This window comes from Tenrec ecaudatus, chromosome 17 (genome assembly GCF_050624435.1).
Source record: "Tenrec ecaudatus isolate mTenEca1 chromosome 17, mTenEca1.hap1, whole genome shotgun sequence".
NCBI lineage: Eukaryota > Metazoa > Chordata > Mammalia > Afrosoricida > Tenrecidae > Tenrec > Tenrec ecaudatus.
The window spans coordinates 64,415,356-64,440,168 of record NC_134546.1 but is presented as its reverse complement, the minus strand read 5'-3'; the positions used below and the strand labels follow the sequence as shown (position 1 = coordinate 64,440,168).

The 24,813-nt window shown below is 36.7% G+C and overlaps 1 protein-coding gene across 7 annotated transcripts in view; it reads right to left on the bottom strand.

The window, feature by feature from the left end:
• Positions 1 to 24,813, bottom strand: part of DENND4A (DENN domain containing 4A) — a 162,441-nt gene that overhangs the window by 122,385 nt on the left and 15,243 nt on the right. For 5 of the 7 annotated variants that reach the window (XM_075535898.1, XM_075535895.1, XM_075535900.1 and 2 more), the window contains exon 2: positions 1,103 to 1,435. In XM_075535898.1, coding sequence (XP_075392013.1) covers positions 1,103 to 1,413 — 311 coding nt within the window. In that variant the 5' untranslated portion in view covers positions 1,414 to 1,435. Of the gene's footprint in view, positions 1 to 1,102; positions 1,436 to 3,820; positions 3,910 to 6,396; positions 6,463 to 24,813 lie in introns of those variants that run through there. The other 2 variants (XM_075535896.1, XM_075535897.1) reach the window with 2 other exon arrangements.

Genomic DNA, 24,813 nt, shown 5'->3' with positions numbered 1-24,813 from the left:
GACTCAATGCCCATCTGTATACAATTGGACATCCCCTCTCAGAGGGGTCAGAGGGTAGAGATGAGTCAGTCAGGGTGCAGTATTGCACTGATGAAACACACAACTTTCCTCTAGTTCTTTGGTGTTTCCTTCCCCTGACTATCGTGACCTCAATTCTACCTTACAAATCGGATTAGACTTACACACTGCTGCAGATAAGAGCCCGAAACATAGGGAATCCAGGATAGATAAACCCATCAGGGCCAATAAGTAGAGATACCAGGAGGATTAGGGGAGAGTGGGGAGAGAAAGGATCACAATGCTCAATCGAGAACCCCCTCCCAGGGGGACAAATAATGGAAAAGTAGGTGAGGGGCAACGGAGGACGATGTAAGATATGAAAATAATAATCTATAACTTATCAAGAGTTCATGAGGGAGAGTGAGTGGCGGAGGGAGAGAGAAGAAATGGGTAGCTTATATCAGGGGCTAAAGTGAACAGAGAATGCTTTGAAAATGATCATGGCAGCATATGTTCAAATGTGTTCGACACACTGGATGAATTAATGTATGGATTGTGATAAGAGATGTAAGATCCCTCAGTAATAGTAAGAAAAAAATTTTTAAGAGAAAAAACATTTCTTTCATTTTATCCACAAGCTAGAATTCAGAATATGGTCAGTAGTCATTGGGACAAATCACCTATACTTTTGAAGAATACTTGATCTAATGGTTAAATTACTTTTAGAAGCCATTTCCTAACTATATACACTTTTATGAAGCACCATGGTGGCCAGTCTGAAACCAATTTAAATTTACTAAAAGCTATTAGAATAGATACCAATTTTTTGGGTAACTTCTTTTACATCAAACGGATGATACAATTTTAAAAGTTAAATTTCAGGAACTCATCCAACTCATTCCATCTTTCCTCAAGCATTAGTAAGCATGGCTATCAGCTTCAGACTTACAGGGCCACAGTGGGGGGACAATGCAAAATTCTGCATACCAATCTACTTTTCTACAGCTATAAAACTTCTCCTAATGAATGACCAGTTAATTTCAAAATCTGTAGGGCGTATTCTTTGAATCAATAGTAATAAAACACTTTTAAAAGTACTTACCCCAGATCTGTGAGCGGAGGCTTATCCCTTCCTCTTCTATAGCAAAGGTAAATCTGTGGCCCCACAAGACTGCCATTATTGAGATCAGCTGACAGTCCAGTTGGAGTAACATCGATACACATATAATCACAGGGCACTTCCTCCCCAAGAGATTTAATAATAACTGAAACATCTGTGATAGGTTCTTTTGGTTTAGCTACTTTATGACAAGCATCATTGAAATGAATTTCTTCTTCAAGAGGCTTTGAAACATCAGTTAATCCTGCTACAACAAAGTAGTCAGCAACACGAGGGCCCTGGTCTTCAATCATCTTCCATTACAGAAGATTACATCTGAAAGGAGAGTAAAAGGCAGATTCTAAAGTAAGTCAAATAAATGTAAGATGTAGAGCACTACTGATAAACATGTTTTCTATCCATTTTATTTTCATATTTAAAAAGTATGCCTCCTCTTTTCCATGGGAACATTTTTGCAGTTTTCAGATTCTAAAAGTAATGCATACATTTGTACTCTGGTAGTATGGAAGCCTCGATTTTAACAATTATGATTTTAAATGAATGAAGTAATTTGTAAAAACAGGAAATTCTTAGGACCCCCAAACAATGAGGCAACCCAAAGCCAGACAGTTATGTGGAAGCTGATGGGTTGCAGACCTCCCCAGTAATCCACGGTTCTACATTTGAAAAGGCATTACAGGGAGAAGAGACAATATCTTGGGACAGTGAAAGACAGAAAACTGGAAATGAAATACCTATATAAAGTCAAGAACTTTACAGGACTACACCCCATTTAAAGAGCAAGCTTTTTTTAAAAAAAAAAAAGAAGAAGAAGAAGAAGCAAGCTTTAAAAACACATCCACTGACACAGGGAGGTATAAAAAAAGTTTTCCCCAGTCTGGGTTCTGGTCTGTTCACACTTAGATTTGGGGTTTAAATTTAAGCCACCTACAAGTTCCAAATTGACAACTGAACTCTGAAAGTGTTCTCCAGCCAGTGATGCCTTGAGGAAGCATATACAGCTGCAGAGGTTACACCCTCAACCCAGGAAACACTGGGTTTCCACAGCTAAAGCAAGCTGAAAATGCTCCCACTTCCAAACTGCAAAATCATACCAGGAAAGGTCCACCATAAGAGTGTTCCAAGGTAAACCACCGAGAGAAGAATTTAAGTAATAAACTAGGGCAGAGATTATAACCATAGTGCACGTTTCTAACAAACTCAAAGGAAAACGGAGTAGTTCATCATATAGCCACACACACTTTATTGTAGGAAATTCCCATGTTTAGCACCGACCACTTAAATATTTCCTTGCCTAGGAGAATATGCATTGTACTGTTATGACTTAAATGCTAATGTGTAGGAAAAAGTTTCATCTAAAACCACGATTCCCAACATGTGTTTCATGCTAGACTTAGTTAAAATAAATGCCAAAAAAAAGGATTTGTTGCATGAACAAATAAGGTGTGTGTCTTTTGAAAATTTACACACACATATGTAATACTGAAGTCTCAAAAGAGACTTTTATAAAGTATCTTTGATTTAGTTTCTGATTTTAATAAAAATATCTGATAATGGCAAAAATAATGAGACAATATTTATGTCACAATACAATGTCATCACAAGAGACAATATTTATGGGTATCTTCTTGGATTTCAGATACCTTCTTCACTTTAAATTTACATCTATTTTCTGAATATTGGGCCTCCACTCAAGTAATCCCTCAATGCAAGAACACTTCGTTCTTTTAAACTGGCATTCCATGATGTTCACCTTCCCAACACGATCATTGAAGACAAAGTGGGTGCATAAGCAAATGTGGTGAAGAAAGCTGATGGTGCCCGACTATCAAAAGATAAAGTGTTTGGTGTCTTAAAGGCTTGAAGATAAACAGGCGACCATCTAGCTGAGAAACAACAAAGCCCACATGGAAGAAGCACACCAGCCTGTTTGATCACGAGGTGTCGATAAGATCAGGGATCAGGAATCAAAGAACAAGAAAACATATCATTGTGAATGAGGGGGAGTGCGCGGTGGGGACCCAAAGCTCATCTGTAGGCAACTGGACATCCCCTTACAGAAGGGTCGTGGAGAGGAGACGAGCCAGTCAGCGCACAGTGTAGCAATGATGAAACATACAATTTGTCTCTAGTTCTTTTAATGCTTCCTCCCCCAGCCTCCACTATCATGATCCCAATTCTACCTTATAAACCTGGCTAGACCAGAAGATGTACACTGGTACAGACAGGAACTGGAAACAAGGGAATTCAGGACAGATGAACCCCTACGGACCAGTGGTGAGAATGGCGATACCGGGAGGGTGAAAGGAAGGTGGGGTAGAAAGGGGGAACTGATCACAAAGATCTACATATAACACCCTCCCTGGGGGATGGACAGACAACAGAAACGTGGGTGAAGGGAGACAGTGTAAGACATGAAAAAAAAAGATAAATTATCAAGGGTTCGTGAGGGAGGGGTGCCAGGGAGGGAGGGGAAAAATGAGGAGCTGATACCAAGGGCTCAAATAGAAAGAAAATGTTTTGAGAATGATGATGGCAACACAATGGATGGATGTATGGATTCTGACGAGTTCTGTGAGCACTCAATAAAATGATTTTTTAAAAATCACATCTATTATCTTTGAGTACAGAAAACAAGAAGGATATGCTTCCTAAAAGGCTGATGAGAACTAAATTGTGAAGTCATAAGCAAGCTCCTACCCATTTTGCAACTAATGGAGAATTATTTCTACTTCTTCCCCACTTCAGTTTCTGTCCAATCAGTTCAAAGTCTCTTTTATTTCTTCCCTCATTCCATTACGTCAAAGGAGTTAAGCATTTGCTGCCCAGGTTAGCTCAAAGAACAAGAAAAGGTAAGAGTGGAGCTAAAAGGAAACATTAAAACATTTTTTAATTATATGAAAAAAATTCTAGCCCTAAAAATTTTGCAAAATAAGCAGCTAGCTATTACTAAGAAGATAAAAGGAGCAAAGGTCTCTCAGGTGGGCCTGATAATGGTCTGATGAACCAGTTCAACACCCCAACACTTGAATGTACTTAAATAATCTGTAATAAAATTTCTGATTTAACCTCCTTGGCAGTAATCTCAAGTCTGGCTCAGGGTAAATGTTAACTGTCTGAAGCGGTAACCCCGAGCCACACTCAGGATTACAGTGCAGCGATGTTCCTTAACAAAATTACTGACATAATTAGATCGCCAGGGAGGTTAAAAAAATTCAAAAACCTAAACTAGTTCATCTTTTCTTAAATTACCAAAACTGAACTAGAGATTCTCATTCCCATTTTTCCTAACTCTCTTTCATCTTTCCTTGAAGTAAAACATTATTTTCACTTTGTGCATACTATTTCTTCTTTCTAGTCAGTATCTACCCATCATATTTCATTAAATTAAAACATATATTTAGTGGGTGGGCAACAGGCGAGATGAAAACAACACCCTTGTTTTCAAGGAGCTTCTCGTTTAAGTCTCCATCTCCACATTCCTTTCTATTCTTCTTATCCCTCTTCTGGCCATTTTTCTTCATAGCACATCCTTCCGTGTTCCAAGTAGCTTGCTTTCACCTAACCTGAAGTTCTCCAATAGTCCATTCCTTCCAGTTTCTCCCCAACAGCAACAGGTACAGAAGTAAGCCCCCTAAATTGCTGTCCCCTTCCTTGACAGAAGAAAAATCACAGAATTTAGAAAGAAATCTTATCTGCATATCCTATTTAACAGTAGGTTGGCACTTGAAAATAAAAAAGCTTTCAACCTTCCCAAGGCAAATTTTATTTCTTACTTATTTATTTTTAAACATTTTATTAGGGACTCATACAACTCTTATCACAATCCATACATACAACAATAGTGTAAAGCACAATTGATGTATTATGGAAGTTATTAAAAAGTAATAACTTCATTAACACAAATCGGTACACTATATGCGGGGAGATTCCTTGAACAAGGGGGGCTGCTTACCTGTACCCTAATCTGCTTGGCTCTTTTCACTAACCCAAGTGAAAATGATCAGTCAAAATATAAATATATAATTTGACAGCTCCCTTTTGAAATATTACCAACCCGATTTATAAAAAAAAACAAAAAACCTAAAGTTGGAACAACAGACATTTAGAAGGGAAGGAATCTAATTAGTCATCACGCTCATTGCCATTGAGTCACTGCTGACTCATAGTGACCTCTGTGGATTCCTGAGATTGTAACTGTTTATGGGAGTGGAAACCCCCGTTTTTCTCCTGTAGAACTGCTGATAGTCTTGAACTTCCCAGTGTATGACCACCGCACCACAAGGGCACTTTATTAGTCACAGCAGCAGTCTAACTTTATAGCCAGGGAAACTGAAGCTTAGAAAGTGGATTCCTTAAGGATACCAAGTCAGCCAGCCTGAGTCCCTTAGCCCAGTATGTTTTACATTGAGGATGTTCAAACATGTCTCGTAGTTAGTGTATGACTGTGGGCAAATTCTCTCAGTAACACACTTCTTAGGCTCCTTGGGTCCCCTTTTCAGAAAGGTCCTTCTCAGTGGATCTACTGAGCCAGTTAAATTCAAAGCAGAAAGTTCAACTCAGAAGATCATGGTCACTTTTGGTGGGTGCCTTTTAAAGACACGCGATGATTATGGAGGCTTATCATGAAGAAGTTTTAAGAAAATAGAAACTGCATGGAGAGAAAAAAAGTCAGGAAAGTCTACCAAGAACTATTTTCCCTCACAACAATGCATCTGCCCATTCTTTGAGAATAACAAGGCTGTTCTAGGAGAATGTGTTTAGTAAACTTTACCTCATCCACTCTACAACCCTAGACTTGTCTCTTCAGCCTTCCTTTTATTCCTAAAACTCAAAGAGCATTGGAAAGAAGCACACTTTGTGTCCCTCTGAAGTGCCATTCTGGCATGGCTTAGAAAGATGTAAATGCAGCCTCTTCAAGCAGACAGATCTAGATGGAGAATAGGTGGATAAGGAACAGCCTTATTCTGATAGTTGTTTTAAATAAAGGTTTCTATGAGTTCATATGAATACTTTTCTTTTACCCCTATAAATAGTATTGAATTTATATCGACCCAGTACATATCTTAAAGACATTTTCTTTCAATAAATTCTTTTGTCATTTGGTTCTCACAATAATTATGTGGTAACTATACCTCCAAATTCTTGTAAAGAGTTTATAAATTAATGTTTCAGAGTTTTTAATAGAAACCCGCTACAAAACAAACCTAGACAAGAAACAAAAACTACTTACACATTATTACACACATGATTACACATTACTACACACTACTTACACATTACTGAAAATAATACTGGATCTCAATTTTTGACTTCTGTAAGCCTCAAGAGTTTGAGAAATACTGAAAAAGAATAAGAATTGAACTTAAATTAATTTCAAATAATTTTTTTCCCTAGAATACCTATGGATACTTAAAGTTCTGTTAACAATTATTTTTAAAAAATCATTTTATTGGGCCTCATACAACTCTTATCACAATCCATACACACATCCATTGTGTCGAGCACATTGGTACATTTGTGGCCATCATCATTTTCAAGGCATTTTCTTTCTACTTGAGCCCTTGGTATCATCTTCTCCTTTTTACCCCTCCCTCCCCCACACTCCTTCCCTCACAAACCCTTGAACAATGATGATTCTTAAACAAAACTATTACATATATCGTTTTAAGAGTCAATAAGTAATTTTCAAGCACCCACTCTTCTAGAACACATATTTCGGTCAAGAATAGATACACACAAACAAAAACAAAAACAATCAGTAGGCAAGGGTTGGAAGATGACAAAGAAGAAGAAACATGGAAACAAAGAAATAAATAAACATAGAAATAAGGAATTTGAGAAAAAAGGCACATCTATTTCTGGGGTATTATAAATAGTATAAGTTTCCTCATTCCTAGAGGAAAATTATATACACTTAAGGCAATTTAAATACAGACTCACTTTCAGGATACATGTTTCAAAGACAGCTGCATCTAAAAGTATTTCCTTGTTACAAATTAAACTTTTAAAATGGGTATTAATTTTATCAAAACATTAAGACACACATCTTATAGATGTTAAATTATAAACATATAATTTAAATGGCACTGTTCATATATAATTCCTAGCAATAAAACCAAGGATCTAAGTTTTTTAACATTAATACAATGTTGTATTAATGAAGTTCCATGTGCCATTATCCTATTTTCTGAAAACTGAGCTGTTTAATAAGTTTTGGTTATGAATTATTTCAAACCACAAAGAAAAAGTTGATGGCACTAACAAAGTCTCAGCGATTTCCAGTCCAACTGGGTCTAATTAGTCTCCTGCAGATCAGTTTTATAGTGCTGGTTTATATTGTGGGAACACACACAACCATATCTTTAATGAAAATTAAAACACTTACAGGAAAACAAAATGAAGTGCAGAAATAAGAAGCTCAAGAGGAAGAAAGCTAAGGATAAGCTAAATCTTGGTGTTAAGTATGAAACACCGACTAACGATAGGGCATCAGACAGCACATTTGCTTAATTTGTTGGTCTTTAACATATCATATATATTCGAGTATAAGCCAACCCAAATATTAGCCGAGGCACCTAATTCAGCTCATTTTCCCCGTCCCTTCCTGCTACCCCTCCCTCATGAACCCTTGATAATTTATAAATTATTATTATTTTGTCATGTCTTATACTGTCTGATGTCTCCCTTCACCCAATTTTCTGTTGTTGTCCATCCCCCAAGGAGGGGGTTATATGTAGATCCTTGTGATCGGCTCCCCCTTTCTACCCTACCTTCCCTTCACTCTCCTGGTACCGCCATTCTCACCACTGGCCCATAGGAGTTCATCTGTCCTAAATTTCTTTGTTTCCAGTTCCTATCTGTACCAGTGTACATCCTCTGATCTAGCCAGGTTTATAAGGTAGAATGGGGATCATGATAGTGGTGGGGGGTAAGCATTAAAAGAACTAGAGGAATGTTGTATGTTTCATCATTGCTACCCTGGCTGGGCCGTCTCCTCCCCATGACCCTTCTGTAAGGAGATATCCAGTTGCCTATAGATGGGCTTTGGGTCCCCACCCCGCACTCCTCATTCACAATGATTTGACTTTTTTGTTCTTTGATGCCTGATACCTGATCCCATAGACACCTCATGATCACACAGGCTGGTGTGCTTCTTCCATGTGGGCTTCGCTGCTTCTCAGCTAGATGGCTGTTGTTTATCTTCAAGCCTTTAAGACCCCAGACTCTTTATCTTTTGATAGCCAGGCAACATCAGCTTTCTTCACCACATTTGTCTATGCACCCACTTTGTCTTCAGCGATTGTGTTGGGAAGGTGAGCATCATGGAATGAGGCAACTAATTTTACCACAAAAACTGCATTAAGAATGAGCTCATACACAAATATATATGGTATGTGGGAAGTTGAGAAGAGGGAAGAAAAGAGTCAAAATTATTTAAATAATTTGATGAAGTACCTTGGAATGGAGGATAAAAAGAATGAATGAAAAACAATATAATCTTGTCAGATTTTGGACAGCTAAACATGGTTGGTGTGGATATATGTGTTTAAAGACTAGGACATCACTCCACCTCAGACTCACTGAAAAAAGGCAGCAAATATTGAGTGATATATATAAACATATATATATGATAAGACATTTTAAAAGATTCAAATCAGATTATCACGGATTTTTCTTAGTTAAAATACTCTACAAGGAGGCTTCAAAAAGTTCATGGAAACAAATTTATAGTTTAGTCTAATTCCATTTTCTGCTTAATATTTTGAAGTCCCTTATATATGTGTGCATATATAAATATTTATAAATATGCTATGGTTAAGAGCCAACAAATAATTTAAAAATACTTTTATGCTTTTGTTTTATTGATAGACTATATGAGTTTATATATAATTATGAATGAACTCCAACTAATTTCAAATACATCTTCTACTACATTGAAGTTTTTAATATTGTAAAAACAATTTTTGACCATGAGTCAATGTTCCACTAAATGATATTTATATTAGTGCATAAAACATGTTTTTAATGGTAAATTTTTTAGATTCATTTATGGTAGTATTCACAATACTATAAAATGCTTCATCACGGACAGAGTGAACTTCCAAATGCTTTACTTTCTCATGAATTTTATTGAAAAAAAAGTACCATTATTAGGATTAACTTAACTTTTCTTAGATGCACACTATGAGAGTGAAATAAAACTGACATGAGTTAGGTGTCTGCAAAGTTTTTGTTCTGTTAATAGAGCCACCACATCCAAAGCATTGCTTACTTTCCATGAAACACAAGATAAACTCAATAGAAAATGAACAAAATCTAGTCGGTAGGGTATTCCCAAGAAGTCCTAGTGGTTACAAGAAGAGGTTAGCAGTCTGAACCCACCAGCTTCTCTAAGGGAGAAAGATGAGGCTTTTTGCTCGTGTACATTTACAGCCGCAGGACGCTACAGGGGTAGTTCTACTCTGTCCACACGGGTCCCTGTGAGTCGAATTCACTCAATGGCAGTGATTTAAATGGAAAGTCATGTCCCAAAGACAGGTCAACATGATTCTTGAAGGTACATATTCTAAATTATTATCTTTCAGCATCCCAAAACCAAACTCCCTGCCATCGAGTCGATGCTGACACTCAGCAACCTTACAGGACAGAACTATCCCTGTGAGTTTCTGAGACTGTGACTCATTGTGGGAGTGGAAAGCCCTGTCTTTCTCTTCGGGAGCAGCTGGTGGCTTTGAATTGCTGACCTTGTTGCTAGCAGTTCAACACGTAGCCACTATGTCACCAGGGCATAGACTTCTTTAAAAAGCTATTGTTTCTATTAAACTTTTAATTTGGGGACAATTATAGATTCATTGGAGCTGTGAAAAAAGAATTCAGAGAGCAGATTATCTTTTAACCAGTCCTTTCTAATGGTAACATCTTGCAGTCAATAGCCATTCAATTCAACCATTTTATACTGATTTCCCCAATTTTCTTTGTATTCATTCATATGTGTGTTTGTACATATTCAGTTCTGTGTAATTTTATCACACATGTAGATTCTTATACCTACCATCACGATTATGATACAGAACAGTTGCATCTCAACAATCTAAGCTCTTGTAAAAATCAACCCATCTCCTATTATTGTATTCCCTTGTCCCTAAGTCCCTATAATCAACATCCCAATCAGCTACCATCAAGTAAATGATGAATCTGTGGTTCAGAAGGTATCAATGGCTGTTTTTCAAAAGTAAATCACCAGGGCTTTCTTCCTAGATGCCTTTGGGTGAGCTCAAACCTCCAACCTTTCAGTTAGCAACCAAGCACATTAAAATATACACTACCCAGGAACTCCACCAGAGAGTACAGACAGCCTATGAAAAGAAGAGATGTTTCCAAAAGCAATAACCCCTAAAAATGTGCAGAACCAAACCAAAGTACATAGTATAAAAATACATGCTGTGGAAAGACCGTGTGGTTATATTTATTCAGCCATCCATACTATTCTTGAACAGAATCACCCCAAAATTCAAATTTATTTATAGATATATAAAAACTTGAGGGCAGAAAATAATAATGTACTAAAACATGGTTAAGAATAATCTCCTTAGTTCTGAGATATAGTTTCCTGTCATTGATAAATTCTAGGCTGAAATCAAGTATATTAAGTAATCACATAAAATAATGTTACAGATTAAGTGCAATGGGGGCTCCTGCATGTAAGGAGCATAAAGAGGAATCTCTTAGTGCTTCCATGGGCCTGCCATGGAACTGGTTAGAGAAGTAGCTTATAGCCCTGAAGAATAAACATGGCTCTGGTCTAGACAGACTAGAAACAGAATGTAACTAATTGAATGTTAATACATGAATATGTCAACAAGTATTGCCACTTGGGCTCCAGTTTACACATGCTTGGATTTATTCCAAACAAAATGTGTTTAAACATGTCTCTGCAGTCAGTAGATGGCTGCAGATAAGTTCTTCCAGTGATGCGCTTATCTTAGTTTAATTAGTGTCTTTAAAAAAAGGTACAATCAAAACAGTGATTTCCAATGAAATCTGCCGAGTCAATTAAATTCAAGGCAGAGACGGCAGCTCAGAATATTTGACCACTGTTTTGTAGAAGTCCCAAGGGGTAATAGTAATAGATTTTCTCAAAGGGCATTGGTTGATCACGAGGGCTTCTTATAAAGAAGTTTTAAGAAAATGGAAAACTGTATTGGTGAGAAAAAGGCTAGGAAGGTTGCAGCAAAGAATTTTTCAATCACAAAATGTATCAGCATATGGTACCAAGGGTTATTCTATGAGAATTTCATTAAGAAGCGACTTCATCCTCTCTATATCCCTGACCTTTCCCTTTCAGACTTCTTCTGGTTCACAATACTCAAGAACATGGTAAATCCTTCAATGCCAATTTGAGGTGGTGGAAATCAATGTGTATTTGGGGAAGGATTAAAAAACATGCCATAGAGTAGATGTCAATGCATAGCAACCCTATGGGACAGAGTAGAGCTGCTGTACAGGGTTTCCGAGACGGCAACTCTTCACAGGAGCAGTCGGTTTCATTGGTCTTCCGCGGAGCGGCTGGTAGGTTTGAACACCCAGTTTGCAGTTAACAGCCCACCACTTAACCTGCTGTGCCACCAGGGATTCATAGAGAAACTGAAACACCACCTGCAAATATGTATAGATCTACAAATGCCAAGAAACAATAGTTGTGTTTTTACATATTTTAAAAATATTTTTAGTTAATAAAAGTTTATGATTTGGGGACAAACCTTTTTTTAAAAACATTTTAGTAGGGGCTCATACAACTCTTATCACAATCCATGCATATACATACATCAATTGTATAAAGCACATCTGTACATTCTTTGTCCTAATCATTTTCTTTTTTTTTCTTTTTTTACATTTTATTAGCAGCTCATACAACTCTTATCACAATCCATTTTACGTTGTCTCCTGTAATATACCTACATATCTCTTATCTCTCTCTAAACAGAATAAACAATTCAAGGGAAGAAACTCTGTTTTTCACTTCCTTTTATTTTGTCACATGCATAGCAGTTGTAAACAGTTGGTAGGTATGTAAATATTTATGAAATTAATGAGAGCAGCACATACGAAAAAATTGGAGAGACAGTTATGGAAGAGTCACAGAATTTTAGGGCTGTAGGGATCCTTGGAGACTGTTTCCATTCCTCCTTTCAAAATTAGAGAAATTAAGGTATAGAGACCAAATATATCAATTTATAACTATCTCTCATGGCTATTAATTCTAAGTTCTCCAACATAATACTTCATATTCAAGAATAGAAGAAAAGAAAGAAATTCCCTGAGGAGGTTTATGTGTTAATTAGAAAACTGATGAGGGTTGATGGACAAAAATAGAGTAGGTAAGTAAGAGAAGTTAAACTGGTCGAAGAGAGTGATGAAAAATGAGAGTAAGCAAGAAACAAAAAAAGGTATAAAGTTTAACAAAGAGAAACAGTAAGAAAGGAATTAGACAAAGATCAGAGGAGAAAGGGATAAAAGCAAAAGTAGAGTAGAAATGGGCAGGAGAGAGTAGCAAGGAATAAAGAGGGATGTGGAGAATTCTTATGCTATTAACATCCTTTTAAGATAAACTATGAGTTGTCATTCCTACAATGAAATTAGATTCTCTATAAATTAACAATTATAAAAATCAATTGCCAATCTTGTCCTGGAGACGTGCTCATATACAGCACTGTGTGACTGTATGGGATGTAGATATGCACTATGCTCTAAAAACCAAACTCACTGCCATCAAGTTGATTCTGATTTACAGTGACTCCAAAGGCCAGAGGAGAGCTGCCCCTGTACGTTCCTGAGGCTGTGCATCTTTTTGTGAGCAGACAGTCTCACCTTTCTCCAGCAGAGCAGCTAGTGGGCTTTGAGCTCCTGACCTGTGGTTAGCAGCCCAGCAAGTAACCCACCCCACCACCAGGGCTCTTGGTGATATACGTATTTACCATTAACAGTGAAAGGGAAGTCCGGTTTTAAATATCTTGCACCATCCTTTTTTACTTAATTTCCCTTATGTGTGCCACCCCACATCACAAAGTTCTTACTTCCTCTTTGAATTATTGTTACGCATTTGTTATCCAGTATCTAAAAAGCCACGTTTGCTACCACTGAAATCTTCCCAAGAGTTTATCTCAAATGCACACTATCGGGTTCTGCTTCTCTATTGTATTTCACTGCTAAGCACAAGCTACTTCAAAGTTCACGGAACAATCTAAAAGTTAGCTACATTAATAGAACCCAAACCAAACTCACTGTCAGTGAGTCTGTGGATAACGATTCATAGCGATCCTACAGGAACTGAGTTTCCAAGACTGTAGCTCTTTAAGCCCTGTGTTCCTCCCTCAGAGCACCTGCTGGTTTCAACTGTTAACCTGGCAATTAGCAGCACACCATGTAACCACTATGCCACTGGGGCTCCCTGCTATATTAATACATACCAAAAATAAGATTAGCTGATTTTCTTAAAAATCAATGTTTTTGGAAAGCAGTTACGAAGACTTTAAGTTTTGTCACTTGTTAGTGTTAAGCATTTCCATTTCTTAACTATTTGATTTTGCTATCTTTTAAAAGTATATTTTCAAAAAAATCTCTTTGCATGTTTCCTCACAAACTATGTCAAAAAACGCATTTGAAAAAGACCTCCTGATCGCTTCTTGGCCTTTTGGCTAAGATCAAATGTAGAAAAACATCTGAGAATGAGGTAATACTTGAAAATATCTTTGACGATTCTGTTATTTGTCTGGTTAATAATTGATGCTATTTTTTTATTTATAAGACTTACTAGATGTTCAAAGACTAAAAGAAAACCGTCCACATAGAAGTATGCCCAAAGAATAAGATACTTAGAATCACTAGCCTTCTGAATAATTAAAGAAATTGAAATGAAACTTTAAAGTACCACATCACAGCCACTGAGTTACTAAGCGTGAATTTTTAAACGTGAAACTCAATGCCGGCGGTGCTGTAAGGAAAGATATGTAATTAAAAATTGCAAATAACACTATGAGTTAGAGAAGTCTTTCTCAGAAGTAATCAAACAATTACTTAAATTATACTCTTTTCAACTAACTCAACTTTGGTTAAATTAACTCAAGAAAATTTTATTCTAAATATTCACCCTATTAACTGAAAAACTATTAATAACTATATTTCCAGTAAGAGTCCTGGGATTGTGAGGTAGAACAGACCCTTACAAATCATTTGCTGCAATCACATACTCTGTTGATGAGGAAACTCATATCCAGGAAAGTTCATTTGACTTGCCCAAAGGGGCACGGCTCATCAATAGCAGAGAAGGGCCTGAAACTACTTATCTCAGACAGCCTGCTAATAAACTAACACTGCTAAATAGACTATTAAAGCGCTACAGGTGCCTGAAATAGTTAACTAGGATCATAGAACCAACAAAGATAAATAGGTCAACTTAGTGAGGCTAGATAGATAGCATACTGCTTTCTTGATATGATGGCCAAGACCAATCACAAAGTATATCTTTTATTATTTAAAATTCCTTAACCTACTTTCAAGAATCAAACCAGCTTCCAAGGCCTTCGCTTTCTTTTATTCCCAAGAAAATCATTAGCCTCACTAAATGCTACATAGACACTTTCCAATTTATTTTACCAGTCCTTCTCTTCATTTAGATCAGTGGTTCTCAACCTGCCTCAGGCCGCGAACCTTTATTTAATACAGCTCATCATGTGTGATGACCCCCCCAACCATAACATTATTTACGTTGCTCTTCATAACTGTAATTTTGCTACTGTTATGAATTGGGCAACCCCTGCGAAAGGGTCATTCGACCCCCAAATGGGTCGCTACTTACAGGTTGAGAACCGCTGATTTAGATCCAAACTGCTTACCTAATCATTCTACTTAAACAAGTGTCTAATAACCAAAACATATTTATTGATTTCCTGATTTCCTTGGTAAATATCTGACTTCAGGCTTAAATCACTTCCCTGTCTCCTCACAAATTCTATGAATTTAGCAGAAAGGGCACAAATTTGAATCTGGGGCTCCGATGCTACATTCAAGTACGTATTATCCGTGAAGACAGTTGATATTTTCAAGGAAACGCATTCCTTCAAGAGTACAAGTACTCAAAGACAAAAACCAAACCCAAACAAACAAACAAACAACAACAAAAAGAATCTGGCCCAAACCAGAGCAACATATTCTAGAGGAAACAGAAATTATGGGCCAGACAGAAGACAAAATTTAAATAAATATCTTCAGGAAACTTAAGTAAGATTAGGAGAATGATAATAAATAAGCAGTTATAATGGTGAACCAACTGGAATCTGAAAAACATATTAATTCAAAATTTAAAAATTAGAGAGGTTAAGTAACACAATGGATATAGTTGAAAAATAAATTCAATGAGTAGATAGATCAGAATGAAGCAATAAGAAGGTATAAAAACAGTGAAATGTATGTTTCCTAAAATGTTAAAATTACATAGAGACTAGAGGAGAGGGTTAGAGGAAGATTCATCAACAATCTTCAAGATAGAGATGATACAACCTGGCTTGCTGAAATGAAGGAGGAATTGAAGCACTTACTGATGGAGATGAAGATCAACTACAGCTTTTGGTATGTATGCACCTCAACAAAGAAAACAAAAATCCTCACAACTAATCAATAAGCAACATCATAATTTTTTTTAAAAGACTGACATTATCAAGGATTTAAAAAAATCATTTTATTGGGGACTCATACAACTCTTATCACAATCCATGATATATCAATTGTATAATGCACTTTTGTACATTCGTTACCCTCATCATTCTCAAAACATTTTGCTCTCCATGTAAGCCCCTGGCATCAGCTCCTCATTTTTCCCCCTCCCTCCCCGCTTGCCCTTCCCTCATGAGCCCTTGATAATTTATAAATTATTATTTTGTCATATCTTACACTGCCCGACGTCTCCCTTCACCCACTTTTCTGTTGTCCGTCCCCCAGGAAGGAGGTTATATGTAGATCCCTATAATCGGTTGCCCCTTTCTATCAAGGATTTTATTGGATCTACAACCAACATCCATGGAAGAAACAGTCAAGAGATTAAATGATGATTACATTTGACAAATCTACTGCAAAAGATCTCTTTAAAGTTTTAAAAAGCAAAGATGTCATTTGAAAAAAAATTAAGATGTCACTTTGAAAATTAAGGTGTACCTGAACCAAGCGATGGTATTTTTAATTGTTTCATATGCAAGGAAAGCTGAACTGTGCATATGGAAAACTGAAAAAGAACTGATTTCTCTGAATTACGGTGCTGGCAAAGACTACTGAAGATACCATGGACAGAACACTCCTTAGCAGCAAGGATAAGATCTTGTCTCATATGGTTTGGACATGGTATGAAGGAGCAGTCCCTGGAAAAGGACATCATGCTTGGTAAAGGAGAGCAGGTCAGTGAAACAGAAAGTCCCTTAATGAGATGGACTGACAGAGTGGCTGTAACAAGGGCCTCAGACTATAATTGTGAGGAGGATGCAGGACTGAGCAATGTTTCCTTCAGTTACATACATGGTTACTATGAGTCAAAAATCAATTTGACAGCACCTAGCAAGAGGAACAGAAAAAAAAATCTAATAAAGATCTAAATAAGAGCTGCAAGACTTGCCCAAAGAAAAAATGGAGTTGAGGAAATAATGACCAATAATTAAAGGTATGAAACATCAGAATGGTATAGTAGATAAGGGAAAAGACCTAACAGGATATAGAGAAATATAATGAGTTACAAGACAGTCTAAATGTTGAAAGATAGGAACTTTTATAGATAACTAAGTTATCATTTAAATATAAGGGAGATATGATACGATCGCCGAGGACAAACGGGTGCATAAGCAAATGTGGCAAAGAAAGCTGATGGGGCCTGGCTATCAAAAGAGATAGTGTCTGGGGTCTTAAAGGCTTGAAGGTGAACAAGCAGCCATCTTGCTCAGAAGCAACAAAGCCCACATGGAAGAAGCACACCAGCCTGTGCGATCACAAGGTGCCAAAGGGATCAGGGATAAGGCACCATCAAAAAAAAAAACCTTACCATAGTGAATGAAGGGGGAAGTGCAGAGTGGAGACCCAAAGCCCATTTGTCAGCCACTGGAGACCCCCTCACAGAGGGGTCTAGGGGAGGAGATGGGTCAGTCAGGGTGCGATGTAGCACCAATGAAGAATACAGCTTTCCCCCAGATCCTGGATGCTTCCTCCCCACAACTACCATGATCCAAATTCTACCTTTCAAGTCTGGATAGAGCAGAGGTTGTATACTGGTGCAGATAGGAGCTGGAGGCACAGGGAATCCAGGGTGGATGATACCTTCAGAACCAGTGGGTGAGGGGCGATATTGGGAGAGTAGAGGGTGAGTGGCTTGGAAAGGGAGAACTGATTACAAGGATCTACATGTGACCTCCTCCCTGGGGGGCGGACAACAGAGAAGGGGGTAAAGGGAAATGTCGGATAGGGCAAGATATGATAATATAATAATCTATAAATTATCAAGGGCTCATGAGGGAGGGGGGAGCGGGGAGGGAGGGGGAAAAAGAGAGGACCTGATGCAAAGGGCTTAAGTGGAGAGCAAAGGTTTTGAAAATGATTAGGACAAAGAATGTACAGATGTGCTTTATACAATTGATGTATGTATATGTATGGATTGTGATAAGAGTTGTATGAGCCCCTAATAAAATGTTTAAAAAATAAAAATTAAAAAATAAATATAAGGGTGATATAAAGATATTAGGAATATAAGCATTCAGAATGTTTGCCAAGAAAAGCAGCTAGTTAAAAAATCAAACGATTATTTATAACTGCATATCCTTAAAGACAGAGAATTTTGGAGTCAAGCACCATGGTGTAAAGTATTATATAAAATGATGATTGCCACATATGTACAAATGTGTTTGATACAATTGATGTATGGATTGTTGGAAGAGCCCACAATAGAAATTATTTATTTTTAAAAGTACATGGAAATAAATCCAGGAGGACTTGCTCCATTAAGATATGACTGGAGAGGGTGAGTAAATAACTTAATGGTTCAATATTGTTAAATAAACAATGGAAATGAAGGCAAGGGAAGGAGAGAAAAAAGTAAACAGTAAAATATACGGGTAACAATCCTGAACCTCAAAAAATCAGGAACCCCAACATGGTGGGGGCAGAGGTGGGTAAACATAGTGGACATTAAGGGCTTGCCAAGACAGAAGTCTTGTTCAGGGAAAGCTGTAACAATAAATTTTTTCATTGATGGGAAAAATCATTCAAATAAGCATAAACATTAATAACTATTAGAATAAAAATAGAACCTATAACTTTCAACCTGGTATAAATTATGTCTATCAAAATAGGAAAGGAGGAAGAAATGAAAAGAAACTAGGTTACATAAAACACAAAATAAGATGGCAAGATTAAGTCCTATATAAAAGTAAGTAACAAAGTTTAGCATATTAAAATACTTGGAGGTGATATGCCAGCCTTTTGTGTTAACCCTTGAAGAAACCAGGCACATGCCAAGAAAATTCATATACAACTGTTTTGTTTGTTTAACTGTTTAAATGTATATAGGAAAGCATACAACTTCAGAAATTATTACAAAGTATATACACTACCCATTATAATTACCTCCAAGTCAAAAATAAAACATTACCAGTAGTAGAAGTCCCCTCCAAACTACCCAAAGGGGGGATCATTGATCACTAATGCTAGATTTTGCCTGTTTCTGAACTTTACATGAAAAACTCATACAGTATGCATCCCTGTAGTCTAGTTTTCACTCGTGGTAGGTATGCTTTTGAGAGTCAACCATATTCATATGCATAGCAGTGATTTGTTCATTCTCATATTAAGTCTACGCCACATTTTTTTCCTGTTCACTCTGGCTTGTTGTTTCTAACATTAGGCTACTATAAATACTTCATGTCTTTTAAAATGCACAAGTATGTGTATTTTGTTTGTCTGTTTCTGGAATAAAATTCCTAGGATTTAGACATATTGAAATTTGGTAGATACTGCCAGAACTTAAACCTAGTATTTGATGAATAAGATGGCTAAGAAATAAAAGCCATTGTAGTTAAGTGTTAAGGAATCAGTTTTGCCAAATTCAATTCCTGGCTCCACCAAGTACTAGATAAACATTTGTGATAAGGGGAATGCAAAACAGGAGTACCCCCAAAAGTTTACATTTAATGTAAATAATTTAATAATGAAGCATCATCATTTAAAACTAATCATTTTGCTTATTTTACTTGTTTGGTAGTTTGATAGTGACTTAGTTTTGAATTACAGAATGGCAACATATGAATCACTTCAATGCCTGGTGATGTATAGACTCAGGAAAATGTATTCATCTGGTTCTCTCATTTATTTGACGAATATTTATCTAATGTTTATTAAAACTCACGTGTCCATTTTATATTTGGCTGTCCATCATCTTCATCCCTCGCTCCACCCTGTATGTTTATAGAATCTGTCACTGTTTGTGTCTTGGAGAAAGTTGAGCCTTAGTTCAAACGATGGTAGCCAAAATGGTCGGATTCTTGCTCTGCCTCTTTAGGGACCAAACACATGTGTCAATTAGATGTTCTCATGCATTTGAGTCTGGAGCTAAAGTTGCAGAGACAGTTTAAAATCCATTCCTAAGGCAATGACATACAGTACCCAGTGACAATGTTCTAGCAATAGATTCAGTGTTTTGTAAAAGACCTAATGGTACCTTAAACAAACAAAGATTGGCTAATCCCAAGGTATTAACTTTGGCTATGGTTCAGTTTTATAATTTCCTTGGTTCCTATGTATTCTCTGAAACTGGTTCTCTAGTCTTTAGTAAGCTAACCGGTATGCTTCCCATAAAATTCCCTTTCTTTTGCTCCAGCTAACTAAAGTTGATTTTTGTAATTTGCAAACAAGAACCCAAAACTAGTACTCTAACCAGGTACCAGGCTCTTGTACCATGTACTGAGGACACAAAGACAAGTAAGATCTGAGCCTGTCTTATAGGAGTTTAAATTATAACAGAGAAGGCAGACAAGGAATTATAATTGATAAATCTATAATAGAAATGAGCATAGAGAGTATATACAGGATATACAGTTTAGGCTTGAGGAGTCAGAAAAGTAAATAACATTTAACTCCTGAAATACAAGAGGGTCATAGGGAAGAAATGGAAGAGAATTCCAAACAAAATAAACAGCAAACAGAAAAACATTTCATCTTTTTTTAACGCAATTATCTCCTTCATACACAATTAAAAATTATACTTGAAGGACAAAAATGACAAAAGGAAAACTAGTATTTTGGGGTGTTTTTTTTGCATGGTTAGTTAATTATTTTTGGTGGAGGAATCATGGATGAGTAGATAAAGGAAATGAAAGAGAAGTAGTGTTAATCAGCTGATCAGAGAAGTGAGGCACAAAGCAGTCTGCCAACTGCTTAGCTGGTTTTGCTCTATAGGCAGGTACAGAGGCAGAAAGTGAGGGAGGAACGCTGATGTGAAGGAACATACTCTAAAACAACCTCTCTCATCTATGTTGCCATCGTTGCAAAACGTTTGTACTGACGGTGGTCATTTTAGAGATGATGCTTACTTGACGTTAGACTTATGCATTGCTCTCACTATTTATTTTTATTCTCCTAAGCTTTTTAAACTCTGGTATCTGGTATTTTTTTTAAAAGGAAAACCCACCAGAACAAATAGACCAACAACCACTACTAGAAAATGTTGATAAGTGTTTGAAAGTCAATAACCAGTGAGTGACAGCTCAGTCTCAAAAAGTAGCATCATCGTTAAAGACCAACATGATCTGAGCATTCTGAAATTAATAACCTTTTTTAAAAAAAAAGCAGTACAACAATTGCAGGAAGGGCAGGAATGAAGGAAGAGTTTTCATTTGTTTTTGTTAAATTGTGTGCTTTAAAATTTCCACTTCTTCCAGAATACCTGGTGATGTAGCCAGAAAGGTGCCTTGGTAGCAGAGGGGCTAAGCCAGCACTTCTCAGCCTGTAGGTCATGACCCCTTTGGGGACCAAAAGACCCTTTCACTGGGGTCGCTTAAGACCATCAGAAAACACTATTTCTGATGGTCTTAGGAACTGAGACATCGCTTTTTAAAAAAATCATTTTATTGGGTGCTCATACAATTCCTATCACAATCCATACACCCATCCATTGGAGACACCACTCCTCTATCTCCAGGCAGGTCTGCCCACATGCAGATACGCCCACATACGAGTACCTGGCATGAAGACTGTTACCCATGTTACACCACGCTTCAAGACAAAATTTCATTTATTTGTCATTAGAAATAAATAGTTCACAATATAATTATATATTGTTTGTGATTAAGCACTATGCTTTAATTATGTTCAGTTTGTAACAATGAAAATACATCCTGCAAAGCAGATATTATGATTCACAACAGTAACAAAATTACAATTATGAAGTAGCAACAAAAATAATGTTATGGTTGGGGGTCATCGCAACATAAGGAACTGTAGTAAAGGGTCACAGCATTAGGAAGGTTGAGAACCGCTGGGCTAAACACTCAGCTGCAAACCAGAAGGTTGTGGTCTGAACTCCACAGGAGAAAGATGTTGACAGACTGTTTCTTTAAAGATATATAGCTGGGAAAGGTATGGGGTAGTTCTACTTGTGTTCTTTTGTTTTGTTTATAGTCAAACTGGACTATATGGTTAACCCTTTACACAACTGCATGCTATCTTGCACATTCAGTTTCTCTGCCACAGTGGCAGCAGTTTAAGTCACCAGACAATAGTTGAGACTTGCTCTCTGAAGCTTTCCAAGACCACAACCACCACGGGAGATTGTCATTTTCATTATGCTTTAAGAGCATCCTGCATCTAAGTCTTGTTTTGATTGCCACATTAATACTGTAATTGTTCTTTGTAAATCTACTCTTCATTATGAGCTTATGAACTCTCTGTTATAGTGAATTTCTGACAACCCCTGGCAGAAGAGTAGCCAGTCAATAAATGCTGCAGGGAGAGAGCACTGGAACTGATTGTAACGATGTATACACAACTCTTTTAAAAAGCGATTTAACTATGGAAATGTATGGTATGGGAATATTATATCAAGAAAACTACTAAAAAAAGAAAACAAAACCAAACTTGACCAATGGTTACCATGGGTGAAGGAGGAAGAGATTTCGCTTAAAGGCCACTGAGTTTATGTTAATTGTGGCCACAATGTTTGGAAAATAATATTAAAAATGGTTGTACAACACGAAGAGTATAATCAAAGGCACTGAACTATACATGTAGAAGTTGTTGAACTGGAGAATGTTTTGTTGTACATATTTTTGCCACAATTAAAAATAGTAGTTAAATTAATAACAATGAGTACAGGGAAAATGCCACTAATTTTAAAATCACATGATATATTAATTATGTATATTGATATAATACTGATATATTAATTATATATTGATATAATAATGATATATTAATAATGACATGGAAATAAAGAAGGTATATAGCACTCATGACTATTTGAGTCATGAATAACATGACTCAAAGTCTATAAATTCTGCATAGAGAAGCTAAGGAATCAGTTCCATTGGTTTTTGCTTTAAAAAGGGAGATGATTTACAGATATCACAAAAACAACTTGTAGACTCAGAATAAAATATTTTAAGTTCTTTACTGCTATATTAGGAGGCTTCAAAAGTTATGAAAAAACGGAATGAAAAGATAATGGAATTTCCCCCAAAACTTTTTGAAGCCCCTTTATATAAATCAACTGAGTAATCTCTTTTAATTTCATTAAAATCTTAATTGTACTTCTCATTTAGTATTTCTTTGAAATGGCTACTTTTAAGAATATCTACTTAGTCCACACCCTTTTGTATGTCCTGCAGCCATTCTCTTCTCAAAAGTGGGGCCTAATAGTGATATTCTATGGAACCTTGATTTCACTGGCCATAGTTGGTTGAACTATGAACATTTGGACACTTGAATTATAAGAGCTATTGGAACACTTGCCTCAAAAAGATGTAGAATGGAGTCACAGAACCATGAATAAATGTATGAATTTAAGAATTCAAGGGTAAAAGAAAACATGCACAGAGAAAAACAAAGTGGACAAAGGAGGGAGAAGCAGAGATCATGTAGCCCCAGGACAGTTAAAAAAAAAAAAGAAACGAAAAACTGCCTGGGTTCCCAACAGGTCTCCAGTTCCTGGTTTCCTTTCCCTCCCAAGGCCTGGCTGTACTTCCGCCAATACCAGTTGCCATCCAGTTAACACGAACTCATGGAAAGCCTGTGTGGGTCAGAGTACAGTTGCCAATGGCTGATTTGGGGGAAGTAGATTGTCCGGCATTTCTTTTTAGGCACCTCTGGGTAGACTCAAACTTCCAACCTATTAGTTAGCAGCCTAACTTACTGTTTGCATCATACAAATACTGTAAATTTCCAATATCCTTCCCAGTAAGTTTGAATTAAATTTCTATTACTTGAAATCAAATAAAACTTGATTAGACAAAAAAAATTTTTTTTAAGTTGTGGTCATTCGATGCCATCAAGTTGATTCTAACTCATTGTCAAATAGGAATATAAAAATGTCAGTTGATCAGAAGGGGGGAAAGCTTTGTTAGGGAAAAAATAATAAAAAGCTGTTAAATTAATATCTTCAGGCATTCCACAGCATAAGAAGTATCATCAACCATCATAAGTTCAAAGAACAGCCTATAAATCCAAACGGAGTCTATTTTTGAGTCAAGAAATCCTATTACAAAACTCTATTACTATTTTCTGGTGTTCAGAAAAATACATACACTACATACATGAGAGATTATGCAACCACAATCTAGCTGAATCCACATTTTTATCACCCCAAAAGGATCACTTATTTTAATCTCCCAATAAGTAGTTGCTCCCTATCCTTGCTGCAAATTAGTGTTTGAAGAAAAATAGCATCAGTACGATTTTGACAAACAAAGGAAAGGGAATCATAGCTGATCCTAACAAATCTAAATAGCATGAGACAGTTTTCCCTATCCATCCACAGTGATGTGTCTTAGCACATTCTACCTCCTAGTCCTTATCGAAAATAGTCTGTGCTAGATCAAAAATCCTGTTACCAAATACATTTTGACCCAGAGAAATCATACAGAAGAAGCCAGAACCGACCCAAGTGGGTTCCAAGGCTACTTTGAAGAAGCAGATTGGCACAGTTCTCCTAGGGGCAGCTGGTTGGTTTGAACTACCAACCTGAGCATTTAGCCACTGCAACCTGTGCCAGAGACGGGGACCTTTAAAAACAGGAAGCATTTCAACATTACAATCATTATAGAACATGAGCTTTTCAAACAAGTCTGGTAGGTTTTTCATTTTTCCTTGATATTGATTTGTTATTGAGAAGTTTCCTCTGGAAACTCAGATTTAAAAAAACAAAATTTACTTTTCAAAGAAAACAAAAATCACTTTCTTTAGTAACAACTTTCAAATAAATGGTGAAAAAGATTGAACTAGTAAGAGGTACTGACCCTAAGTTCAAAACAGACAAACTTGCTTTGGTAAAGAAATATGCCCAGTTTTGCATAATTAAAATGTAGGAAGAATAGGAAAATCTACAAATGTAACGGCACAGAGATAAAATAAACAAAAGAAACCGAACTGTACTATCTATCAATTTGCCAAACTTA